This window comes from Diospyros lotus, chromosome 14 (genome assembly GCF_014633365.1).
Source record: "Diospyros lotus cultivar Yz01 chromosome 14, ASM1463336v1, whole genome shotgun sequence".
NCBI lineage: Eukaryota > Viridiplantae > Streptophyta > Magnoliopsida > Ericales > Ebenaceae > Diospyros > Diospyros lotus.
In genome coordinates, this window is record NC_068351.1 from 29,876,780 (window position 1) to 29,901,158 (window position 24,379).

Here is a 24,379-nt window from a genome sequence, read left to right on the forward strand (position 1 = left end):
CCTCTTGCCATGGCTAGCGATTAAAGCTGGGGCCCTCCTTCTAGTGCCAAAATGTTGACGTTCAGAATTAGCCGACCATGATTCTTAGGCCCACAATGAGAAAACAAGCTAAAATACAAGGAAGAGGAACAAAATATAACGTACACGGGAAATTTTTACGTGATTCGGCCAGAACGATGCCTACTCCACGACTGTTCTCTGGTTATTCGCAAAGTAATAGTATATTATTATGGTTGTTCTCTCATTTTCAATGGTATTTTTTACCCCTATTTATAGTAAGGGGTGTTTACAATTACATAAAGTCCAAAAGTAGAAGGATGACATCATGGAGACAAGATGTCCTTATCAATTCCATAAAATCGGGAGTGGGCTCCTTATTACCAGGGAATTGATTTGCCTCAAATAAAGTAGGTAGGTCCTTACCTCCAGTTATTCAGCAGCAATGTTGTTATGCGAGTTGAACGGTTTGGCCTGCGAGCTGGAAGCATTGCTGGGAGCTCGCTTGGTTTCGCGATCTGAGCTCAGGTTTTAACGATGTGCGAGTTTGCTCTGACAAGTTCAGCTTGGGCCTACTGGGCTTTAGGGGATTGGATCGGCCTGCTAAGCTAAGTCCAGCCCATAAAAAGTGGTTCAAAAAATACTCAGCTCGCAGTGCAATCTTTGGACTGGGAGCTGATGTACGCCAACTATTCCAACAATCCATCCGCCTTTTAGACTTCTACCCAATCACTTCAAATCTCGTTGTTTCATGCCACACGTCTTGTCTGAGGAGCATTTAAGGTACACGTTCCCCATTACTGCACTTTATCATAACCGTGGGACCCACAAGCAGTTGTGTAATCGATTAATGCGGTGCATGCCATAAGTCATTTTGATCCAGCGGCTGAGATCATTTCGAGATGAAAGTATAAATAGCAGAGAAATCCTTCCATTTCCTTCTTCACGCTACTTTGAAATTTTAATCTTGCTTTCTTCATCTCTAAAGCTCTTTCTAAGATGAAGCTTTTCCGACTACAATTATTCAGTCATCTATTACTGCCCAAAGGTTGCTCCAAGTTCTCGCACTGGCAACAGATTTAGCCATAGGCCTACAAGCTGGAAGCATCGTTGGGAGCTCGCTGGAAGCATCGCTTGGTTCCGCGATCTGAGCTCGGGTTTTAGTGATGTGTGAGCTTGCTCTGACAAGCTCGGCTTGGGCCTACTAGGTTTTGAGCAATTGGGTCGGCCTACTAGGCTGAGAAATCCCCATAAAAAGTGGTCCAAAAAATACCCATAACAAGTGCCAATTGTGCTATAGTAGTAGTAGTTAAATTTGGATTTTTCTCTCAACCATGGCCAAGAGTTTGCGAGAGAGAAGAGAGATCTTTAGAAAGAGATTGTGGCTGGGAGCTGGTCGGCCGGTGGTTGGCTGAGAGAGACGGCCTGAAGTGACGTCGGAGGCTGGCTAAGGATTGGTTGGTTGTGGTTGCGTTGGAAGCCATGGGGATCGGTAATGAGGCAGCAGCGACTTGAGGCAGCGAGTTGCAACGGCGATGGAAGCATCGATGACCGGTGGCTGTGGCTCGTGTGGAGGTGCACGATGTTAAGGCTGGCGGAGGCAGCAGCTGGGGGCAGCGACCGTGGCTGGAAGTAACGAGGCAAACAGCCATGGCTGATTGTAGTGGGGGCAGCAAGCAGTAGCGACTATGCGCAGGGGCAGCTGTGTGCGTGAGGCATAGACGACCGATGGTCGGCGATGGCGGGCCTACGGAGATGGCTGGCCAAGGTCCGGAGGCAAGCGACGGTGGTTGGAGCTAAGTGGCGGGGGGCTGCAGCTGGTGCGCGTGTGTAGGAGCTGCGCACGGGGGGAAGAAGAAGATGAGAAGAAGGAGAAAAAAAAATAAACAAATTCTGGAAAAATAGAGAAAATTGGGGGAAAATACCAAAAAATTCTAGAAAAATTTTGGAAATTATCTTGGGGCTCGAGGAGCATGCCAGAAGCTCAAAAATGAAAATTTGAGTGCAATGTGGCAGCTTAGGAGGCAATGCCGGTATGGGCATTAGGTCAAATTTCTCTTCCAGATTAGTTGAGGTAAATTTATAATTTATTTTCAAGTTATTTACATTATGTGAGGTAATGTAATGTGTAGGGATGGTTAGATTATGCCCGTGGTTGGGGTTGTTTGGAAGTTGTTGGCAGGTGGCTATGCGGTGTGTGGCAAAATATATATATATATGAGCCATGGATTAATGTCTGATGTGATTGGGTTGTGTGGTTGCATCCAGGTTCGTTCGGGAAGGCATGATCTTAGAAGAGCTCAGAGTTCAGACTGTTGATCTCGCTCATGATTGAGAGAGGCTTCGAGCCAAGGGTGATGGTGTTGCATGCATTTGTAAATGCTTTTCTTATGAGTTGCATGCAATGGTTAACACTTGCATGATATGAGTTCTAGTGTACCTATGGACATATGGAGGACTAGTGTGTGGGACGGGTTGATTGGTGCTTTAATCTATGGAGATTATGAGGGCATGGAAGACTATCCATTTGCATTGCATTTTTGCATTACATGCTCTCTCATGCTTCATTTTCTTATGCATTGCACCCTTACTGAGTCTTTATGACTCATGAGGTTTTACCTCTAGCCATTAGGAAACTCACCTAGAGGCTTCAGAATAGCCTCCAGGTCATGATGGATCAATGGGCGGTGGTCATTGGCCGAAAACGGCGACAATGTGATCGAATTTTATGGCGGAAGTGATCGAAAATTTGGTCGAGCATTTTGAGGGATTTTTCTCATGATTTAGGGCTATTCGAGTGAGTTAGTAGAGTATAAATCAATTTTGTTTTTCATCATCAAAATCAAACACAAGAGTAAAATATCAATTTTGGACGTGCTGGGCCACGACTAACTCGTTGTTGGGCTGGCCACACGCGGTGGGTTGCACAAACGTGCTAGTTGTGCTAGGCCTCACATGAGCGAGCCTTAGGCCATGCCTAGGCCCATCCCGGGCCATGCCACGTGTTGCCCTTTGTTGATTTCTGTCTCACTTTATTTTTTTGCTCATTTTTGACATCCCGTGGACTTTTCTACAAGTGGTAGCTCGCCCCAAAAACCCAGAAATTCATCTGGCCCAAAACATTTTTCAGTCCCATTGAATTTACCATAAAGATTTTCTTTGTTTGTATTTGACCTTATAAGTTCACTATGAACATGACAAAGGATAATTAAAGAATCCTACTCCAAATAAAACTCTTTGATTAAGATTCATAATTTATGTTATCACATGACTAAAAATTACCATATTGCCCTTAGACCAAGATTGACGTCTAATAACGTACCATGACCCTTATATCATAATGAAATGCAAACGGCACTTTAGATGAACCTTTCCAGAATGAGTTCTAGTGCTACTCGATCTCTATCATAATGCCCTGGTGCGATCTAGAAGTATGGTGAAATGTTAAATCCCCAATAACAAACACTATGTGTACGAATGCTAAGTCCACAACTCCTATAGTTGAATTAATAACTCTTATTCATTCTCAACTATCTGCGTTAGCTAACAAAACTTGAGTTGTGACTTCATTCACATAGAGCATATACCTTTTAAGATTCTTACGAAGGTCGATAGATCCCATCTTGCATACCTTCTTACCTTCGTATGATTCGGATCACACCCAATTATCACCTTATTAGAGACCCATTTTCCTGGACCATATACAATGGCATCAAAGCATGAGTCTCCTCATACAAGATAATTGTGATACCTCAAGACAAGAGATTACTAGCACATGTCACTACAAAGAACTCCCAATTGACATTTAGTAAGAGTTACCACTTAAGTGTTCTCGGGTTAGGTTATTCTATGAACTCATTTAACAATGATCACCTACACACTTGCATTAGTGTCACCACACAAGTAGTCAATGAAATCAACTACCCTCCTTATGAACATGGATAGTGTGTACTAGTCTTAATGGTACTATAGAAGCCCCACTCTATAGTCCTATGACTAGGACTAGTTTAAGAATGAAGCACAAGTTATTTGGTTTCATTACTATGATCTCATCATAACCTGATTAATATCGCTACACTCTTTGGACTTCATCTAAATAGGAAAATATAAAGATGAATGCATTGCCAAGTATTAAAAGAAAAATACTTTTATTAATCAAAATATGTCTGAGATTTATAAGAGATGCAATCAACTCACAACTCTTATGATTGGCTGCCAAGTTACAACTCTATCATTAAAGATGCTATTTCTCTTGCTTTGAAGAAGTGGGTTGATTATTTCCAATGTTTGAATAGGTTTGGTTAGGTTTAGGTTGGGATATATTTTATTATTTGTTTTAATCCTGCTTTATTTGTTGAGATTCTAAGTGTAGTGTTAGTTTTTTGCTTTTGACGTGCACTGGGGTATGCCTTGATTTTTTTTTTGTAGACGCTTTTGGCACTAGTTTCTTTTTATATAATTCTTATTTATAAAGAAAAAAAACCCTAAACCCAATCCTCTATATATTGTTATAGCTTGCTGCTCTCTCATCGTTCCCTTACTTTTGGTCGTTGTTGCTTTTTGATCATTCCTCGTCCTTCTCTTGTCGAAGATCGTAATTCCCTTGCCATCGAATCTTGAAGATCGAGCCTCATCGAAGGTCGTCGTTCCCTATCCTGGTCACTATCGATTACTTGATTTGCTTCAGTACTTCTTAGTTCTAGCTGCTTTTCAGTTATTCCCTCATTTGTAAGTAATTTTTGTTTATGTGTGTGTGTGACTTATTGTGTAAATACAATAGGGAATTGAATTACAATATTTGTCCAAAACATCAAATTTTGGCTCAAGGTTTGGTGAATTGTCCATGGAATCCCATAACATATACATTTATAAACTCTATTGTTCATGTTTGAATTATTTTTTATAATTTTTTATATTAAAAATTATATTTACAAAAAACAATTCTTATATTTTTCTAATTTACATTTTATCCTGCATTTTTATTTCCTATTATTTTTTTAAAAAAAATAATTTTTTCATTTTTATTTCATATCAAAAAAAATTTTCATCTTCATACAACCTAAATCCATTTCGCGTCCTCATTTGCATGACACGCCTAATTTGCTACAGTGGTTGCCTGCTGGAGATGGAGTCTTCTCATTTGGAGATGTAAGATGATGTATACACACACATATATATATATATATAAGATTTTTATATAGAATAATATAAAATGAGGTGATAATGTATAAGGGCCCCTATGATTATTCTATTAATATTTTTAAAAATATATATATAAATATTAGTAAATTAAAGCAAACAGAGTGCAAGGTTCTAATTCAAAGTACATTTGAATACTAATATACTATACTCCTCCTCCTATATATATTGACCAATTCTCTTCTCCTTAAAAAGAGGATGAGGATGGCATTATTAAGGTTGTAATATAATACTAATGAATGAATGGATCAAACTCTATGTATATATCAAAATATTAATAACTTTGCCATCCCGTGACTTGAATCCCCGCCAATAACACTTAACAAATCAAATACCAATATCCAGTTTAATTAATTAGTTTCACCATGATCATGCACACGGCACTCCCTCCCCAACATTACTGTCGTATATTATTTAACTCATCGCAGCTACTCACTAATAAAGAAATACCTAGATACCTTGGTCCTTTCATGGACAAACTACAAACGAACAAAGCTTAAGGCACCCTAGCAGTCGGGTTGGGTTCCCATAATAATAATAATAATAATAATCATCATCATCGTTAAAGACAAGTCAAAGAATTAGCGTTAGACTTTCGCTATGTCCCCATTGGCAGAGGATTTAAAAAACAAAACAAATCCCTGAAAATTCTTGATATTAATTAGCATCCACTCTCAAAATCATATCCACCAAACAAGTAATCACCATGAAACACACTATCCCCTGTCTCCTCATTCTCGGTTTTCTTGTTTCATGCACCAACAGCCAGCAACAGTATTCGGGAAATTATGCGTTGTCTTGCGACAGCAGCGACGAATCAAAGCCTTCCCCTTCTTTTCTTTACACCTGCAATGCCCAGCACTCTTCCAGCTGCCAAGCGTTTCTCTTCTTCAAATCCCAACCCCCTTACGATTCAGTTTCCACCATAGCAGCTCTCACTTCATCAACCCCATCGGAGATCGCCCGCATCAACAATGTCACCAAGCTTACAGATTTCCCAACCGGCAAGGAGGTCATAGTTCCACTCAACTGCTCCTGCTCCGGCCACTACTTTCAAGCCAACGCCACATTTCATATTCCCACCATCGGATACACCTACTACATAATAGCCCGTGACACATACCAGGGGCTGTCAACCTGCAACTCCCTTATGCGTGCCAATCCATACAGCGAGCACAAATTGCAGCCTGGCCTTGAGTTGCTCGTGCCCCTTCGATGTGCTTGTCCAACAAGGAAGCAAATTGGCGGAGACGCCAAGTACCTGGTGACTTACTCAGTGGCCTGGGGTGAAACCCTCCGTAAAATCGCTGCAAGGTTTAATGTAAGCACAGAGAGCATACTCGATGCAAATGGGTTTTCTGAAGAAAATCCTACTATTTTTCCTTTCACAACCATTCTAATTCCCTTGCCAACTGAACCTTCAAGTTCAAAGACTGTAATTCACAACCCGAAGCCCGCCATTTTACACCCACAAAGTATGACTACCAGGGAAAACAAAGCATCTAAAGGCAAAGTTTATGTGGGTGCTGGAATTGCAGCAGGCTCTTTGCTGCTACTCTCATGTGCAGTTCCATTCACCCTGTTTTTGTTCCACAAGAAGAAAACAGGCGGGGACGGAGTTTCTCAGAGTAATTGCCAAGAACAGGGGGATCACGGGGCTTTGGTAATGAAAGACCTCCTTGTGGAAATTGCCAGCATAGACCAAGCCCTCAGACTGAGAGTGTTTGAATTTGAGGAACTAAAGAAGGGTACCAATAACTTCAGCCGCAGAAACAGGATAAAGGGTTCCGTTTTCCGTGGAGTTTTCGCTGGCATGGTTCTAGCAGTTAAGAGAATGGGCACGGATGTGTCCAAGGAAGTGAACATTCTGAACAAGATCAACCATTTGAATCTGGTAAAGCTTCAAGGTGTTTGCAAACACCGTGGCTGCTTCTACCTTGTTTCCGAGTACCTGATGAATGGGTCTCTGAAAGAATGGCTTCAGAAGAACAATTCAGGCCAGGCCGAAAGCTGGACAAGGAAGATTCAGATTGCCCTGGATGTTGCTAATGGACTCTATTAACTTCATAGTTTTACCAACCCAGCCATCGTGCACAAGGATGTCACGAGCAGCAACATTCTACTTGATAGAAACCTAAGGGCAAAGATCACAAATTTTAGCCTTGCAAGAATAATAGTGAAGGGAACAGACAGTTCGTGTAATGCTGCGACGAGTTGGGTTGCAGGCACCAGAGGTTATTTGGCACCTGAGTATGTAAAAACAGGGCAAGTCTCTCCCAAAATTGACGTATATGCTTTTGGGGTGGTGATGTTGGAACTGATCACAGGAAAAGATGCTGTATTTGTACAGGAAGGCAACAAAATACTGCTTTCAGCAGCAGTAGCTTCCATCATGGGGGGAGAAGATGCAGAAACCAAGCTTGGTTTCTTCATCAATCCACCAGGTCTTGCAGAAAACAAAGGTAGGGTATATGCGGCAATAATGGCAAATCTAAGTCTAACCTGCTTGGCACGAGATCCGGTAAGGCGGCCAAGCATGGCTGAGGTAGTGACTGCTCTGTTGAAAATTCAAGGGGACGTGCAGAAATCGGTATCAATGTATTTTGAGTCTCCTTCAGATCAAGCCACGAGCTTTAGTTTCTCTGAAATAAGTCTAGAGTAGATGACCAAAGTTGTAGAATACAAAATTATATATTTTCATGTACTACTACTTTGTACCATGCCCCTCCCTATTCACAACTACCCTGCAATTTCTCAATTCTCAGAATTAAACCAACACACACAGACATAAAAAGTGAGCTAGGTGTGATTGATCCCCCACCATCGTTCCATGAATCACAGACCACTGACTAACCATATCAGGATCAAGTTCACCAGCTTAATTTAAGTTGTTTCCAACTTCAAACCCATGACTTTCTAGTCAAAAAGAGCAACTTTACCTTCTTATCACAAATTTATAATTATGTATATATTTATAATAAAATACGTAAAAGGCAATTAAAAACATCCCAGCCCCTTGCAATCTGCAGCCTCAAAAACAGAACTTCAAGTAAACCTGCCTCAATTCCATATGCTAATAAGTAACCAAGCCTGCCCCATATTGTAATACTAAATGGAAGTCAATGAAGCTGCTGCAGGCCTTTTGCATGAGTCAGCACAAGACTCCAGAGGAAGCCAACAAGAGCCTCGGGAAACACACTTCGATTCACATCAATTAAGAACCAAAAAAAAAACAAACAACTTAGGTTCCAAGGCCCTATTGTCTGAGCACCTAATGTAAATTTTGATCGCACTTTCATCATTGAATGTCATGTTCAAGCTAGCAAAACTGAGTTAAGGGAAGATATGTGACATAAGTTAAATAATCAATAATTTTATTACTTTTCTTTGCGAGTGCAGGAATGACTACATCTACAACGTGTACAATCAAATTTTTCTAACTGCTCCCATAGTAATTAATATCTATTGGTTTGACTAAGGTTCCAATATAAATGAGCCACCTTAACTCTAGTAAAATAATCGTAAACAGAAACCAATTCAGGCCCAAAACTTTAATAAGGAAAAGTCCCTGTGAACCTGATATGGTCCAGGGTCCTTCGAAGACCATATTTGAGGACTGCCTGGTTACCAGCTCTAAATCCATTTCCATACACTGGAGATGTATCTGATTCAATCTGGTGTTTGAAGAACTCCCCTAGCTTCCGCTCAAATGGAGATCGTGTCCCCTGCTTTGATGATCTTGAAAGTGATGTGGAGGAGGTTGACGGAATATTGCTCCCTGGCATGGACATTATCTGGGACTCTAACCACATGTGAGCTAGCACCTGACAGATACCTTCTTCAACATCTTGACTTAGAGTTCGGTAGCCTTTAGAACAAAAATAAGAATTATTTCATCACTTAGACAAGTTTACCTCAGCAAATTGTGAAAATGAACAGCAAAACATCAAATGCATGTATGTAGTAAAATTCAACAACCAAATTCTCTAAAACAAAGCCACATGGATCATGAAAACTAAATTTCTACGATACTCCTGGTAAAAGTAAGAGGCATGACAACTAAAAAAATGCATGGAAAGGAGAAGCACCTTGAAGCCGAAGCCATGCATGCATCATCTCATGAGCCAGAATAGAACCGGTCAACAACCTGTGTCAAGAGTTTTTTTTAGACTTGTTGGAGATGGAATCTCAGCTATGAACTAAAAATTAAAAGATGGAATGGGAAAGCTGTCCAATATCTTCTGCCACACAATAATTACAGTCTGATCATCAAAGGCTGAAAGAGAAACTTTAGCACTTTAATGGACTCCTGTTTCAATGGAATTGAGATCATCCTCTCTCTCTATACCTAGATTATAAGATTATAGGTGAAAGGAAAAGGCCCATTCCACAGTTGAAACTGTTTGTCCAGATTGATATTAAGTTGAACTAGGTGCAAATTTCTACCCTGATTTTAGGTGTACATGAAATATGAAATCTCTTGACAGATTCAATATATCCAATGTAAGCTGGAAATAGTGATTTTTTTTTTTCCAGGTTGAGAGAAAGTATTTTATTTTTATTTTTTTAGTCAGAGAGAAAGTATTCCCCCATTGAATCTTGAAACTTTCATTTCCAAAAATCAAAAAAAGAAAATCTCATCAACAAACAAGCTTTCTAGGCCTCCTTAAAACAATTTTCTCAATTCTTCTGTAAACATTTACATGTTTATGAACAGAACTTGCTCCGGATAATTCCTCTTATTATCAGGACAAAGAGCCTTGGACAAAGAATTCTCTAGGTCTTCTCTTTGTAATCATCCTTTGGACGTAGGCTTTTTTTCCTAAGCCCTCCACTATAAATATGGGGTGTAATAGGTTACAATAGTTGTGGAGGGAATGATGCAAGTAGTGGAGTAGTGGCAATATCACTGGATTGTGGAGAACATGTAAACATTCTCAAGGCATGTGTCAGGTACCATAAGTTACATGTGCTCATTAATGTCTTCCAGATTCTCTCTATGAACAAATCAAGATGAAAGATGAACTCCTTTACTCCAAATTCCATTCCATAAAGCCGTGAAGACCTGGTAGGGAAAGACACTAGTCCATTACGCAGTGTAGATCATTATAGGTAGGATGGCAACGGGTCATCCATTTACCCATTTGCATACCCCGTCGTCGGAGCCCGCGCGTGTTACGAGTCAAACTCAGACAGGCGCACAAGACCTCGAGGCAGACTTAGTCCTCCTTTAAGCTGTATTCGGGATCCAGACCAACATGGTCAGTCTGCCCCACGCAGACCTCGAGCACAGCCCTGTCATTGCTCTAGGCGCCTCAAGCCCGACTCAGCCCTATCGGGCCACGCCTTGTATCAAACAGACGCACAAGATCTCGAGCCAAACTTGGTCCGCCTTTAAGCTGTGCTCAGGACCCAGATCGACATGGTCAGTCTGCCCCGCGTAGACCTCAGGCATAGCCCCGTCATTGTTCAAGGCGCCTCGGCCCGATCGAGACATGCCATGTATCAGACAGGCGCACAGGACCTCGAGCCAGACTTGGTCCTCCTTTAAGCCGTGCTCGGGACCTAGACCGACATGGTCAGTCCACCTCACACGGACCTCGGGCACAGCTCCGTCATTGCTCTAGGCACCTCGAGCCTACCTCAGCCCTATCAAGCCACACCTTGTATCAAACAGGTGCACAAGACCTTGAGCCAGACTCGATCCTCCTTTAAGCTGTGCTCGGGACCCAGACCAACATAGTCAGTCCACCCTACACGGACCTCGAGCACAATCCCGTCATTGCTCTAGGTGCCTCGAGCTATCCTCGGCCCTATCGAGCCACGTCTTATATCAGATAGCCGCACAAGACCTCAAGCCAGACTCGGTCCTTCTTTAAACCGTGCTTGAGACCTAGACTGACATGGTCAATCTACCTAACGCGAACCTTGGGCACAACCTCGTCATTACTCTAGGCGCCTCGAGCCACGCCTTGTATCAGACAAGCGCACTGGACCTCGAGCCAGACTCGGTCCTCCTTTAAGTCGTGCTCATGACACCAGCATGGTTAGTCCGCCCCGCGCGAACCTTGGGCACAGCCCCATCATTGCTTTAGGCGCCTCGAGCCTGTCTCAGCCATATCGAGCCACGCCTTATGTTAGACATGGTTAATCCGCCCTTTGCGGACCTCGGGCACAGCACCATCTTTGCTCTAGGTGCCTCAAGCCTGCCTCGGTCCTATCGAGCCACGCCTTGTATCAGACATGCGCACAGGACCTCAAGCCAGACTTAGTCCTCCTTTAAGCCGTGCTCGGGACCCAAACCGACATGGTTAGTTCGCCTAGGGCGAATCTCGGGCACAGATCCGTCATTGCTCAAGGCGCCTAAAGCTCACCACGAACATATTGAGCCACATCTTGTATTAGACAAGCGCACAGGATCTCGAGCCAGACTCGGTCTTCCTTTAAGCCATGCTCAGGAACCAGACCTGCATGGTTAGTCCGCCTTACGCAGACCTCGGGCACAGCTCCGTTATTGCTCTAGGTGCCTCGAGCTCGCCTCGTTCCTATCGAGTCGCTTCTTGTGTCAAACAGGTGCACAAGACCTCGAGCCAGACTCGGTACTCAATTACATCTTGCTTGGGACCCAGACCGACATGGTCGGTCCGCCCCGCACAGACCTCGAGCATAACCCCGTCATTGCTCTAAGCATCACCTGCTTGCCTTAGCCTTATTGAGCCACACCTTGTATTAAACAAACGCACAAGACCTCGAGCCAGACTCAGTCCTCCTTTAAGTCGTGCTCGGCACCCACACCGACATGGTTAATTCGCCCCACGCGGACCTCGGGCAAAGATCCGTCATTGCTTAAGGCGCCTCGAGCCCGCCTCAGCCCTATCGAGCCACGCTTTGTATCATACAAGCGCATATGACCTCGATCAAGACTCGATCCTTCTTTATGCTATGCTCAGGACCCATATTGATATGATCTGTCCGCCCCGTGCGGACCTCGGGCACAATCTCATCATTGCTCTAGGCCCCTAGAGCCTGCTTTGGCCCTATCGAGCCATGCCTTATATAAGACAGGCGCACAAGATCTTAAGCCAAACTCGGTCCTCCTTTAAGCCATGCTTGAGACCCAGACCGACACGATCAGTCCACCCCATGCAGACCTCGGGCACAACCCCGTCATTGCTCTAGGCATCACAAGTCTGCCTCGGTCCTATCGAGCCATGCCTTATATAAGACAGGCACACATGATCTCGAGCCAGACTCGGTCCTTCTTTAAGTCGTACTCGAGACCCACACCGTCTTGGTCAGTCTGCCCCGCACGGACCTCGGGCACAACCCCGTCAATTCTCTAAGTGCCTTGAGCCTGCCTCGGCCCTATTGAGCCACGCCTTGTGTAAGATAGACGCATAGGATCTTAAGCCAGACTTGGTCCTCCTTTAAGCCGTGCTCGAGACCTAGATCAACATGGTTGGTCTGCCCCTCACGGACCTCAGGCACAGCCCCGTCAATTCTCTAAGCGCCTTGAGCCTGCCTCGGCCTTATCGAGCCACGCCTTGTATCAGACAGGTGCACAGGACCTCGAGCCAGACTCAATCCTCATTTAAGCCATGCTCGAGACCTAGATCGACATGGTCAGTCCGCCCTGCGCGGACCTCAGGCACAGCCCCGTTATTGCTCTAGGCATCTCAGCCCTATCGAGCCACGCCTTGTATCAGACAGTACATAGGACCTCGATCCAGACTGGTCTTCCTTTAAGCCGTGCTCAGGACCCAAACCGACACGGTCAGTTCACCTCATGTAGACCTCGGGCACAGCCCCGTCATTGCTCTAGGCGCCTCGGCCCTATCAAGCCACGCCTTGTATCAGACAGGCGCACAGGACCTTGAGCCAAACTCAGTCCTCCTTTAAGCCGTGCTTGGGACCTAGACGGACATGATCAGTTCACCCCGTGTTGACCTCGGGCACAATCCCGTCATTGCTCTAAGCGACTCGAGCCTACCTCGGCCTTATCGAGCCACAGCTCGTATCAAACAAGCACACAAGACCTCGAGCCAGACTCAGTCCTCCTTTAAGCCATGCTCTGGACCCAGACCGACATGGTCAGTCCGCCCCATCCGGACCTCGGGCACAGCCCCATCATTTCTCTAAGCGCCTCGAGCTTTCTCGACCCTATCAAGCCACGCCTTATATCAGACAGGCGCACAGGACCTCGAGCCAGACTCGATCCTCCTTTAAGCCATGCTCGGGACCCAGACAGACATTGTCAGTCCGCCCCGCGAGGACCTCGGGCACAGCCCCGTCATTGATCTAGGCGTCTCGGCCCTATCGAGCCACGCCTTGTATCAGATAGGCAGACAGGACCTCGAGCCAGACTCCGTCCTCCTTTAAGTCGTGCTCGAGACTCAGACCGACATGGTCAGTCCGCTCGAGCCACGTCTTATATCAAAAGTGACTAGAAGGGTCAGGAGACGATAGTATCACCAAAAGAAGTGTCCAAGAAGCATAAAAAAATAAGGTACCCAAAAGACACCTATATTTTATTACGAAATTTACATCTGATTACAAGATTCACATATGTAATGATTTTACGTTACACTTGCCTGTCACGCTACAACTATTATATGACACAAACATCTAAAGCACACCCAAAGTAAAGCAAGGCCAAGCAGTAGTCACTACAGGACACACTCCTCCTATAATCATCAATAACAGCTTTCCCCATGGGCCGTTTGGGAAAGGTTGAAACTCTTTTGTACCGCTTGACGTCCTGTCCCCGAAAAGGTCCTATTTCGCCAGCATGGCAACTGCTCCTGAAGCAAATCCAAGACGACCTAGCGCTTAGGTGATGTCAAGATTTCCCACTTTCAACCTTGGAGCTGTCAAACGACCCCCACCTCCAACCTGATAATGTCAACATCAAGGATCCAAGCACTTGGACGTTGGAGCATGATACTTCCACCAGAGGAAAACTCCAAGAAAGCCACATCACCCATTTTAAACACAACATGTCTCACCCATCCTAGTACTGCTCTCGTACTAACACGCTTAACCTCAGACCTCTCGGCCCCTGCCGCCACTCGAGAAGTCGCCATCCTCAAGGTCGCCAGTAAAAACACCCATCCCAGATGAAAAACCCCCACTGCGAGTTACTGACCCCATTTCCCTAGTCTCCTAGAACCAGAACACAAACAAATGCGGGCAACATGAATAGGAACCAAGGGCTTTCCTCCCATTTTTTTTATAGGCACAATTGCCCGACAGTGATTAGCGGTCAATTTTGCAAAATTACATTATAATTATAACCCCTATTTTGATTTTAAATTAATTTAGTTAGAATTTGTAACATATATATAAATATATATAATATATATCCATAATATATATTATAATATATATAATATATAATACATATACATATATACCATATAAGTGCATGCGTGAAGCATATATATAATATAATATATAAGCATATAATATATCATATAATATATATAATATTATAACATATTATAATGTCTTGGTAGCCATGCGTGAAGCTCAATTCAAGGAAGCCAACTTTAAAGCCCAGCTCAGCCCATGGAGAAGAAATACACTAAGACAACAGTTAGGGTGTGATGTTATACACGAGAAATTGTTCTAAACAGATCACGCGTTCGCATGCTTTATAAAGCTATTTCAAGACAGCACGCGAAATTTGGCATAGTACAAGCAGAAGTAATATGCAGAATGTTTTAGAGAATTATCGGGAGATTTGAAAGTTTTTGTTACCAATGGCTTATAAAAAGACTAGAGCATTAAGAAGAGGGGATAGTCCCCATCCGCCATTTAACTAGAATAAGGGGAAAAAAACATTGTTTATCGTCTTGTTCTTGTGTTTTTTTTTTTTTTACTTCTTTTCTGTTTTGTTCTTTAATTCTAGCAGTTTCATGTTCTTCATTTTCTTCCATCAATACAGTGTTCTTTATTTCTGTTATTTATATTCTACAATTTCTTGTCATGCTTGTTTACATTATGCAATTGTCATTAATTGTTCACTTACGTTTCTATAATTTCAATTTCAATATTTACATTCCAGCACTTTAATTTCTATCTTTAAATTTTTTGTATGCGATAATGAAGATTTGTGGCTAATCTTGTATTTGGGCCAAGGCAAGGACAATGTCTAATGTCATAGATTTTCCAAGATAACCGAACTTTAAATGCATTACCAGAAATCTGATTTAATTTAAGTATTGCGCGTGCATTGAATCTTTGAATTTAGATTTGAGCATAAGCCTAACTTAGAGTCTCCATACCATGTATGGAGGTTACTTAAATTGGAGATGCTATCATACCCAAATCCAAATGAGTTATCTGATTACTACATATTAACTGTATTTTAATTTAAGGTAGTTGCTTAACTTAGAATCTCTCATGCCATGTATGGAGATTGCTAGACCAAGAACTATCATCATCTTGGGATGCATTTTAATAGCAGAACCTCAAATTAATTCAGATCTATGTTTCTAGTACTTATCTATCTATTGGGAAATTAGTGGGCTTGGCATTGAAATTGCCTTGACTCAAGACTTCTTCCAGTTATAGTTCACTACATTCTTGCTCACTCAAAATTAGATGAATTGGCCTGACAACCCAATTTATATCGCGGCTTTATTTTCGTTTTATTAACGATCTCCTAGTGAATCGACCTGGACTTTTCCAGAAAATTAAATTGTGCTGCAACACACACTCATACACTGGTGAGTATAAACGTCTTGTGCTTGTATGCTTGTTTCTTCTTTGTTTATTTTGTATGTGTTTGTTTGAAATAAATGCACAAGGTTAAGCGCAGCCAGATGGTCAGAAGATCTTCATCGTCCCCTAGAAATTAAATATGGTCAAGCCCCGAAAAATCGTGCAATCAATATGGTCATACCTCCACCTCGGAAACCGAAAGGCCACCCCTACCATGATCAATCAACTCCTTCCACGTGCCTGTAGAACACCCGGATGGCGAAACGCCTCGCAAAGTAGCACGCCTAGCCCCACCAAAACGTCGCTTCATTTATAACTTCAAATCTCGTGCCACACGCACGATTCCCCCGAACCACTGCGAAACTCCAAATTCTGCACTCCAAAACACTTCCCCTGAACCCTAAGATAGGGCATCAACCCTAGCACTTAACTCAGGAACCACTGCGTCAACGTTCAAGGGCCCCGGCTCGGTTAGGAAAAGGCGTGACACACTAAAAAGAAAGCAAACGAGAGGTCTTACGAAAAAGAAAAGCAATTAACATTTCATTACGAGTAGTAAGTCAAAAGGCAGCAAAAATAGCAGGCCACAATATCACAAGCCCTGATAAAACCGGGCTACTAAGAGAACACCAAGAAATTTACGCTATTGCAAAAGAAGAAAGGAACAAATTAGCCCAATTCGGCTCGAGCCTCGACGTCGTCAGCTACACTCTCCTCGACTCGGATCACCTCGACTTCGGGAGTTCCCCTTAAAGTCCTGGCGCGCACCTCTTCAGTCAAGTTAACAAGTCGACCGCCTTCGACCTTCATGTATGGCTTGCAAGGTTGCAGGTCTAAGCCTAGGAACAAAGTTCAAGCGTGGAGTAAGGCTTCCTCGTAGCCCTCCAAATACTCATATGCGACCTCCAACATCTGAGCCCTGCCAACCTCCGCCATCAATCGGGCAACCATGAGTGCCACTTTCAGATGGGCAATCTCCACCTTCGAATCACGAAGCTCCGCCCTAGCATCCTCGCCCTGGATGTCTAAACGGATTATGACCTCACGACAGCTAATCAGCGACGCCTCCGACCCCTCCACCCGTTGACTCAAGTCGGTCGTCACCCTAGCTACTTCTTCCCCCACCTTGCTCTCTATCGCCTCCTGGACGCGTCTTATCTTCTCTTGATGTGACCGCTTGAGAGTAACTACCTCCGATTGGAATCCAAGCTCCAACGCATGACATTCCGCTAAAACCACCAGAACCCAATCCTCCACCCAGTCGTACGTCGTCCGATGATCCCTTGAGGCAAAAGGATCAGACACGCCCACAGAAAGTGCTCCAGCAAATGACTCAACCCCTTCAGCATCCCTCGAGGGTTTCCTAACTGACGATCGCCCTTCACCAGTAGCAAGTCCCTCGGAATACAACATCGGAGTGGCATCAGAAGCAGTCGGAAGAACTAGCGCAACAGTGGCACCTCCTTCGCCGTCCCCACTAGTGGCCTCTCTCTCTCTCCCTCAAAGATAGCCTTTAACATTTCCCTACTAAGGCGAGGAGCCATTTTACATATAAGGAATGATTAAGAAGAAAGACTTAGAAAATAACGCAATTTTGACGCAAGCAAGAAGAAACGATGGAAAACTCAGAAGAGGGGGGACGCATTGTAACGCCCCGCTTTTTCGAGCGTTAAATAACTTAGGAATTTCAGGAATATTTTTTTTTTTCAATATAAACCATTTCCCGACAATCCCATTTTGCTTTCCCAACATACTAAACAAGAATCAATAAGCTAAGACAGGTAATTATCATAAATGCAGAAGCTTAAAAATCGAAACCTGATATGGTACATACCTGAATTCACCTTATATTATATCATAAAGAATTCGTATCATATATTACATCATATTCTCAAATATAAAATACATGGAGATTCCGTAAACATTCTAACAAAACTAATCATCAATAAAGTATAAACTAAAACATATCTGAATCAGCTCACTGAGTCCATTGGCCACGCCATCACATGACGTCTCAACTCAACATGTTCCTTGCCTAAGCTGGAAGTCTAAACTAGAACGTCGAATGTTCTAGGGGCATAACCCATTAGAAGATGGAACTTCTAGTGAGGGTCCAAAATATATATATACGAATGCATGATGCATAACATGATCAACATGTGCCCTTAATGTAACTTCCCAGGCCTGCCAGCTCGACACAGAATCCTAGGCAAATCTCGAACCTCTACAGGATAAGTCTAACGTTATTCCATCATTGCCCTAGAGGAATTACGACTACACTCTGGGGGCGACATCCCATTCCCATGCACAAACATCAATATGACAATAACATCATGTCATGCAATTATCACGACTTTCCATGCAATATGACAAAATGAATATTGCATTCATAACAACATGCATATATAATAAACATATCATGAATATAAGTTCTTGTGAGAAAACCACTCACAAAACCATAATTAGGATAGGAAAACTCATATTTGCCCAAAGATTTGAGACACCTTGAAAAGCGCGCATCGCCTCAATATGCATGCCCGACCTCGATTCTCATGCCAACTCTCAAAAGTTGCACCAATCAATTTTCCTCGATCACCTCAATCATAAAAAGAATATTTAATCACTAAATATCTCAACATTCCATTTTCTTCCTATTTCCTTCATTTTTCCTTTTAAAAATCCGAATAAATACCATCGAAACTATTTTTTCAAATCTAATTCCACAACAATTCATAATAGACTATGAACTTCAAAGGAAAAATACTAAACTTACCCGGATGCTGTGTTTTGACGCAAAATAAGGCTCTTTGATGCTAAAACTGAGACATCGGGAAGTCCAAATCCAAATATTTTTACATAGGCCTCTAGATCTTGATTTTAGAGGAATTCAGCAATTTTTTTCATAATTTTTGGAGCCCGGACGCGCCCTCACACACCCCTAGAAATTGGCTCACGCGCGCCCACTCGCGGGCCTAGCTGGTGCGTGCACTACACGCGCTAGTCATCTTCTTCGACGAGATTCCGACCAGCTCTGGTTTTTTGGCCATATCTCCTTCGTTTGAATTCCGTTTTTCCTCCCGTTTGAACCTATGGCTTCCTCTTTTTTCCCTTTACCGGATAATAGCTTAAAATCGGTCGATTGGAGTCATTTTTTGACTGCTCAACTCGATTTTCCGGTGAAGCTTATTTTTCCGTTGAAGCTCCATATCTCCTTCATCTCTCAACGAAAATTGCTCAAATTTCATAGAAATGATCCTCTGGATATGGGGAACAAAACCCCCTTATCCGCTGTTCTCAATTTTCGCCCAAACTCTCGGATTTGAGAGTTTAATTTTTCTCTTCATTCGGCCATTCGAAAAATCTCTATTTATAAGCAACCCCGACCCTCCAAATTCCCATAGTTGGTCCATCCAACCTCCTTGAGGTTTCTACCTTCCCCAGATTAGTCCAAAAACACCACTAAATACGGATTCAACGCATCAAAATTCTATCCACGAAATGACCGAAAATCATGCAAAATTGGTCATCCTCTTGGCCAATGTCGGCCTAAGCTCGACCCAAGAGCATCCTAGGCTACTTTCCTCGACTCTTTCGCCACCGAATTTGGTGATGAAAGGTGGTGGAGGAATCTTGGTCTGCCACGGCAGAATTTGCTATTTGTGCAATTTTGTAAAATTGCACTTTGTCCCCAACTTCTTCCCATTTTGAACTTTTGGTCCTTTCCTTAAAGCCCTTGAGCTTCCCAATACTGCCATTGCGACCTAAAAGTTCTATACTTTTCATTGTATCCCCGAAGATTTTGAAAAAATGCCATTTCGACCTCCCTCCGGTAAAATTAAGAAATTGCACTTAGGCCTGAATCTTTATTTTGGCAGTAAATCCTTTTGTTTCTTCCTAAAGCTACTGAAGGGTTGTTCCTTATGAAAAATCGATGCCCCTTCAAGCTTCTGTTGACTTCCTGAAAGTCGTTTATAACAATTTGGTATTGCAGTCTAATTGGCAGCTACATTTTAGCTGTACCAAAAACAGTTCCCGGTCTCATTTCTTTCGATACTATAAATCATGCCTCGAAATACTCATCATGGCCATATCATTTTTCTTTGGCATCTCAGCTTCAGGGCACTCCCTGCAATCGATTCGGTCATTCATACGGTAATAAATTACCCTTATACCCTCAATTTATCCTTAAATTCCATTTTTGCTCCAAGATAATTTACCCTTGAGTCCTTTTAGAATTTCTCGGGTATTACACGCACCTTTTATACTGTTCCCATATGTTGCATCCAGAAGAAAGCAAAATGTCATCAAGCGCTAAACGCCTGCCATCTGTCACCCACATGTCGCACATTCAAATCTTTCGAGGGAAATCATAAGCCATCGTGTATACCTATGACAATGCGTCTTCTTAGCGTAACGCTTCATACCCCAAAGTCCTGCGCATCGTATGCATCGAGGGGCTTTCTCCACTGCCGAAATCAATCCCTATCTTGTAAGGATTGGGAGGCCAACCATAGCTAAAGCGCCCATCCTCCAGAAGCGTACTCAAAACCTTATCAAGGGTAGCGCGATCTTTTCCTTTTCCTTCTAGGTTTAGATAGCGTATGCAAATAAGAGCTCGACCATACCCTGAACACATCCCAACAACAACATGAGACCCAGCCGATGCACGCTCAAGGTAGTCGACCGGCCACCACGCTCGGACATTACCTAGGCCCCCAAGAATAACGCCTCGAATCCTGAAACCACTCGTGTTACAAGTCAGCACACAGAGAAAACTACTTTGCCTTGGAGGTCAGGCCGACCTCAAACGACTCTAAAGCTAGCACCTATTCAAACAAAACCAAAGTCAACTCGGTCGTCTGCCTTGATCAAATTTTAATGACAATCCAACTCTTCAAAATTAACATATGCAGCAAAATTACCCAGGCCTCTCTTCTCTAGCTTGAACGCTCGCTTCTTGAGCATCCAACCTAGGGGGCTGTAGACCGTCCTGGCCCAATCTTGGCCCTTTTTCTCGGCCCGTCTCTGGGCCCAATCTCGGCCCATCTCTTGATCCTGCGCCAGCCTACCGCGACATCATTGCAACCCCTACTAAGTATACGCGCGGTCGCCTCAGATCACATCCTCATTAATGGTAGATCCCATCCACATTAATGAGGGTCCCATCGCCACCATGCTGCTACCTGGGAACCTCCACTGCTGCCGGATAGTTAGTCCCATCACCTGCAGACGCACGACGCATACATGCAGGAAGACATCTCCTCTTCCTATATCAGCCAACTCTTTTCAGAGCCAATGTATGTTCTACCCTCTGACCTACTGATACACTGCCCATTTTCTTACTCTTACTCACTTAAGCGTCGAAGTGCTTGCAGGTGCCAGTTGCCCCCTGGATGGACCTTTCGCCGGAGCCTGCGTCCTACTGTTGCGACCCCGCCTCCGATTGCCCCCTTTTGGTCAGGAAGGAACAAACTTATTCCAATTTTAAATGGGTAATTAGGGATTATTTTAGAAATGTTCAAATAAGATTTATCTCCATGACTTGAAATATGAATTTTTCACAATCATTTTAACTTTAAATGGGTAAATGGACCCATTATTAACCCGTTGCCATCCCTAGTTGTAGTTGCTGGAGGAATCTTTCATGGGAGGTCTACACAAATGCCAACAATGCTAGGTGCATAGCTCCAAGTGGCAAATGGTAATGTGCTTGAGAAGAAGGGTCCTGTGACTAAGCCAAGGGGTGTGTCCTCATAGGTATTGTCATCATTTGTTGTCGCAACCCCATGGGTAAATCAGTAACTATTACTGGTAATTAACCACTTGTATTAACCGTTAGCTATTAGTTGGGGGGTTAAGTGGTTAGGGGGTGAGCTAATTATACAACAACCTACTTCTTTGTTGTTATGCTAGTTAGCATATTCTCTTTGTTGTTATGTCATTAAAAGTAGCTGTTATGTTGTTAGAGGCTTTATAAGAGACATGCGACTATGGGAAGAAAGGGCATCGAGAATAATACAAGTTCTTCTCTCTCTCCCTCTCTCTCTTGCATTCTGTTCTATTTGAATTACAAGAATTGCCTAACCCCAATTCAAAGGCTTGACAATTGTGGTATCAGAGCCGAACGAACCGGCTATGGGGTGATCGACGACTAGAATCACGATAAGGGTAAGGGTTAAAATTTTTTGGCGATATCTGTTCCGGCGCGATCAAGGGAGTACAACGACTAAAGTGGTGAATTGCGATTATAGATAGAGGCAAATGGTGGAGGGCACTAAGATGAAGCAATTGGAGGTTAGGATGGAAGCCTTAGAGTTTGGAATGTTGCAAACTTAAGAGGAGATGATTCAAAGTAGGGAAGATATGGCAGGTGTAAAGGAAACAATATAGGGGGAGTTAGAGAAAAATGGGGAGACCTTGGAGTAGTACAAGGATATCATGGAGTAGTATGGGCAGAGGATCAACAGCGTGCTCAGCATGTTGTCCTCCTTCCCCTAATTCAGGTTATCGCCGAATTTCCTGCCATAATGAACTTCCAATCTGATTCTACCATACTAGGGCAGTTGTTCAAGAACTCAAGGAGTTCTTAAAACAAAGGACCAACCTATGAGGGAGCAAGAGATGCAGGTTAGGAACTTCCAACCCTTTATTAATAATCAACCACCCATGCCAAGATTAGAGATTCTGATGTTCGATGGGATGAAACCAAGATGGTGGATATGGAGGTGCGAAAGGTTCTTCCAATTCTATAGGGTATCGGAGGATAAACTTGGTTGCAGCCTACTTGAACAATAAGGTTGATCCTTGGTATCAAGGCTAGATCCAAGATGAGGGAAATAATGGAGTTGGGGCAGAATTCGCAAAAGGGTTGTGTAAACGATTTGGTGAAATGAGCATGTTCGATGTGATTGAGGAATTTAGCAAATTGAAACAAGAAGGATCAGGGTGGAGTATCAAACGAAGTTTGAGGAATTAAGATCCATTGTATATACTATGCAACCGGGGTTGATGAAATAATACTTGGTGTCCAATTTCATTAATTGGTTAAGGGAGGAACTGAGATCAATGGTGAAGATGATGATGCCTACATCAGTGAGGTAAGCAGCTGAAAAATGGCAGTTACAAGAGCTAACGTTGGAGGCCATTTTCAAGAAGCACATTATAAGCCAAGCTTAATGACAAGACAATAAGCAGGTGGGAACTCTAGGCTCATGCTTACAGGGCCTAACCAAGCAGCAGCTAGAGTATCATACAATAATAGTGATACTAAGAACAACTTGATGGAACAAAGAGACAATTATGGCTATGTTATAGGTGTGGAGACAAATACAACCCCAGACACCAATGTAAGAGATAGTTGATGAACATGGAGGGATCGGATGGAGAAAAGGAAAAGGAAGAAGAAGCTATAGAAGAAGATGGTATTCAAGAGGATGTTCAAGGGGAGGAAGGAGGGGAAATATCTTTCCACGCTTTAAAAAGAAGTCCTATGGGTTAGATTATTAAGGTGAAAGGCCATGTGGGTAAACGACGATTAATGTTGCTAATTGATAGTGGGAGCACCCACAATTTTCTCAATGAGGCCACGACCACTAGTCTTAAGTGTTCATTAACAGCAACTACTCCCTTATCAGTGACTATAGCAAATGGGAGTAAAATGTACAACCACTATAAATGTATGGGGTTCAAATGGGTGATGCAAGAGCAAGAGTTTATGGCAGACTTGAGGATTCTTGAATTGGGTGGCTGTGACATTGTCCTCAGAGTAGATTGGATGAGGACTGTGAGCCCTTTAACAAGTTAGAAGTCACGGTGGAGATTAAGGGCAAGAAGCTGACTTTAATGGGCAGTCTTGAGCAAGGGGAATGTAAGATGATAGGGAAAGAAGCTACAAAAGATGATGCTGAGGAAGGGGGGGTGCAAATAGTACAATTATATTCCATACAAGCTATGAGAGTGGAAGAAGAGGGTAATTCGAAGGAAGAGCCTCAGCCTACAACAACTCTATTGATTCTAAGCTCTTTAATAAGGTACAACTTTCAGATAACTTGTGCTTACTTTTGATTGAGTTTAAGGACCTATTTGAGGAGCCAAATTCTTTTCCACCCCAACAACCCTTAGATCATTTTATACACCTTAATGAGCTTATAGATACTCTCCAATTCAAAAATGGAGATTGAAAAACAAGTCAAATCTATGATAAATGCAGCCATTATTCAACCTAACCAAAGTCCTTATGCATCTCCAGTCTTCCTTGTCAAAAAAAAAAAAAAAAGATGAAACGTGGAGATTTTGCATTGATTACCGGCAACTCAACTCTAATGCCATAAAAAAAAAAAAAAATTCCATACCCTTAATTAAAGGCTTACTTGATGAATTATTTGGTGCTAAAATCTTTTTTAAGCTGGATCTTAGGTCTGATTACCATCAAATTTGCATGAAACCCTTTGATATTCCT

General features: G+C 42.9%; 2 protein-coding genes across 2 annotated transcripts; one reads left to right on the plus strand and one right to left on the minus strand.

Moving 5' to 3' along the window:
- The first annotated feature begins 5,869 nt into the window (after positions 1-5,869).
- On the plus strand, positions 5,870-8,109 carry LOC127790408 (lysM domain receptor-like kinase 4). The gene is given in 1 exon segment (XM_052319922.1): positions 5,870-8,109. A coding segment is annotated over 1 exon segment (1,956 nt). The 5' UTR covers positions 5,870-5,902; the 3' UTR covers positions 7,859-8,109.
- A 561-nt stretch (positions 8,110-8,670) lies between these two features.
- Positions 8,671-9,340, minus strand: LOC127789773 (protein DA1-related 1-like). Its single transcript, XM_052318758.1, has 2 exons — positions 9,285-9,340; positions 8,671-9,064 (listed from the first exon to the last, which is right to left on the minus strand). Exons 1-2 carry the CDS (start codon positions 9,310-9,312, stop codon positions 8,748-8,750), a joined length of 345 nt encoding a protein of 114 aa, XP_052174718.1. The 5' UTR covers positions 9,313-9,340; the 3' UTR covers positions 8,671-8,747.
- Between the last annotated feature and the right edge of the window lie 15,039 nt (positions 9,341-24,379).

Excerpts from the sequence above, each read along its gene's own strand:
- LOC127789773 (XM_052318758.1), bottom strand. The coding sequence starts at position 9,312 with ATGATGCATGCATGGCTTCGGCTTCAAG. Across the intron at positions 9,065-9,284 it reads TGCATGGCTTCGGCTTCAAG|GCTACCGAACTCTAAGTCAA; the intron begins GTGCTTCTCCTT and ends TTTGTTCTAAAG.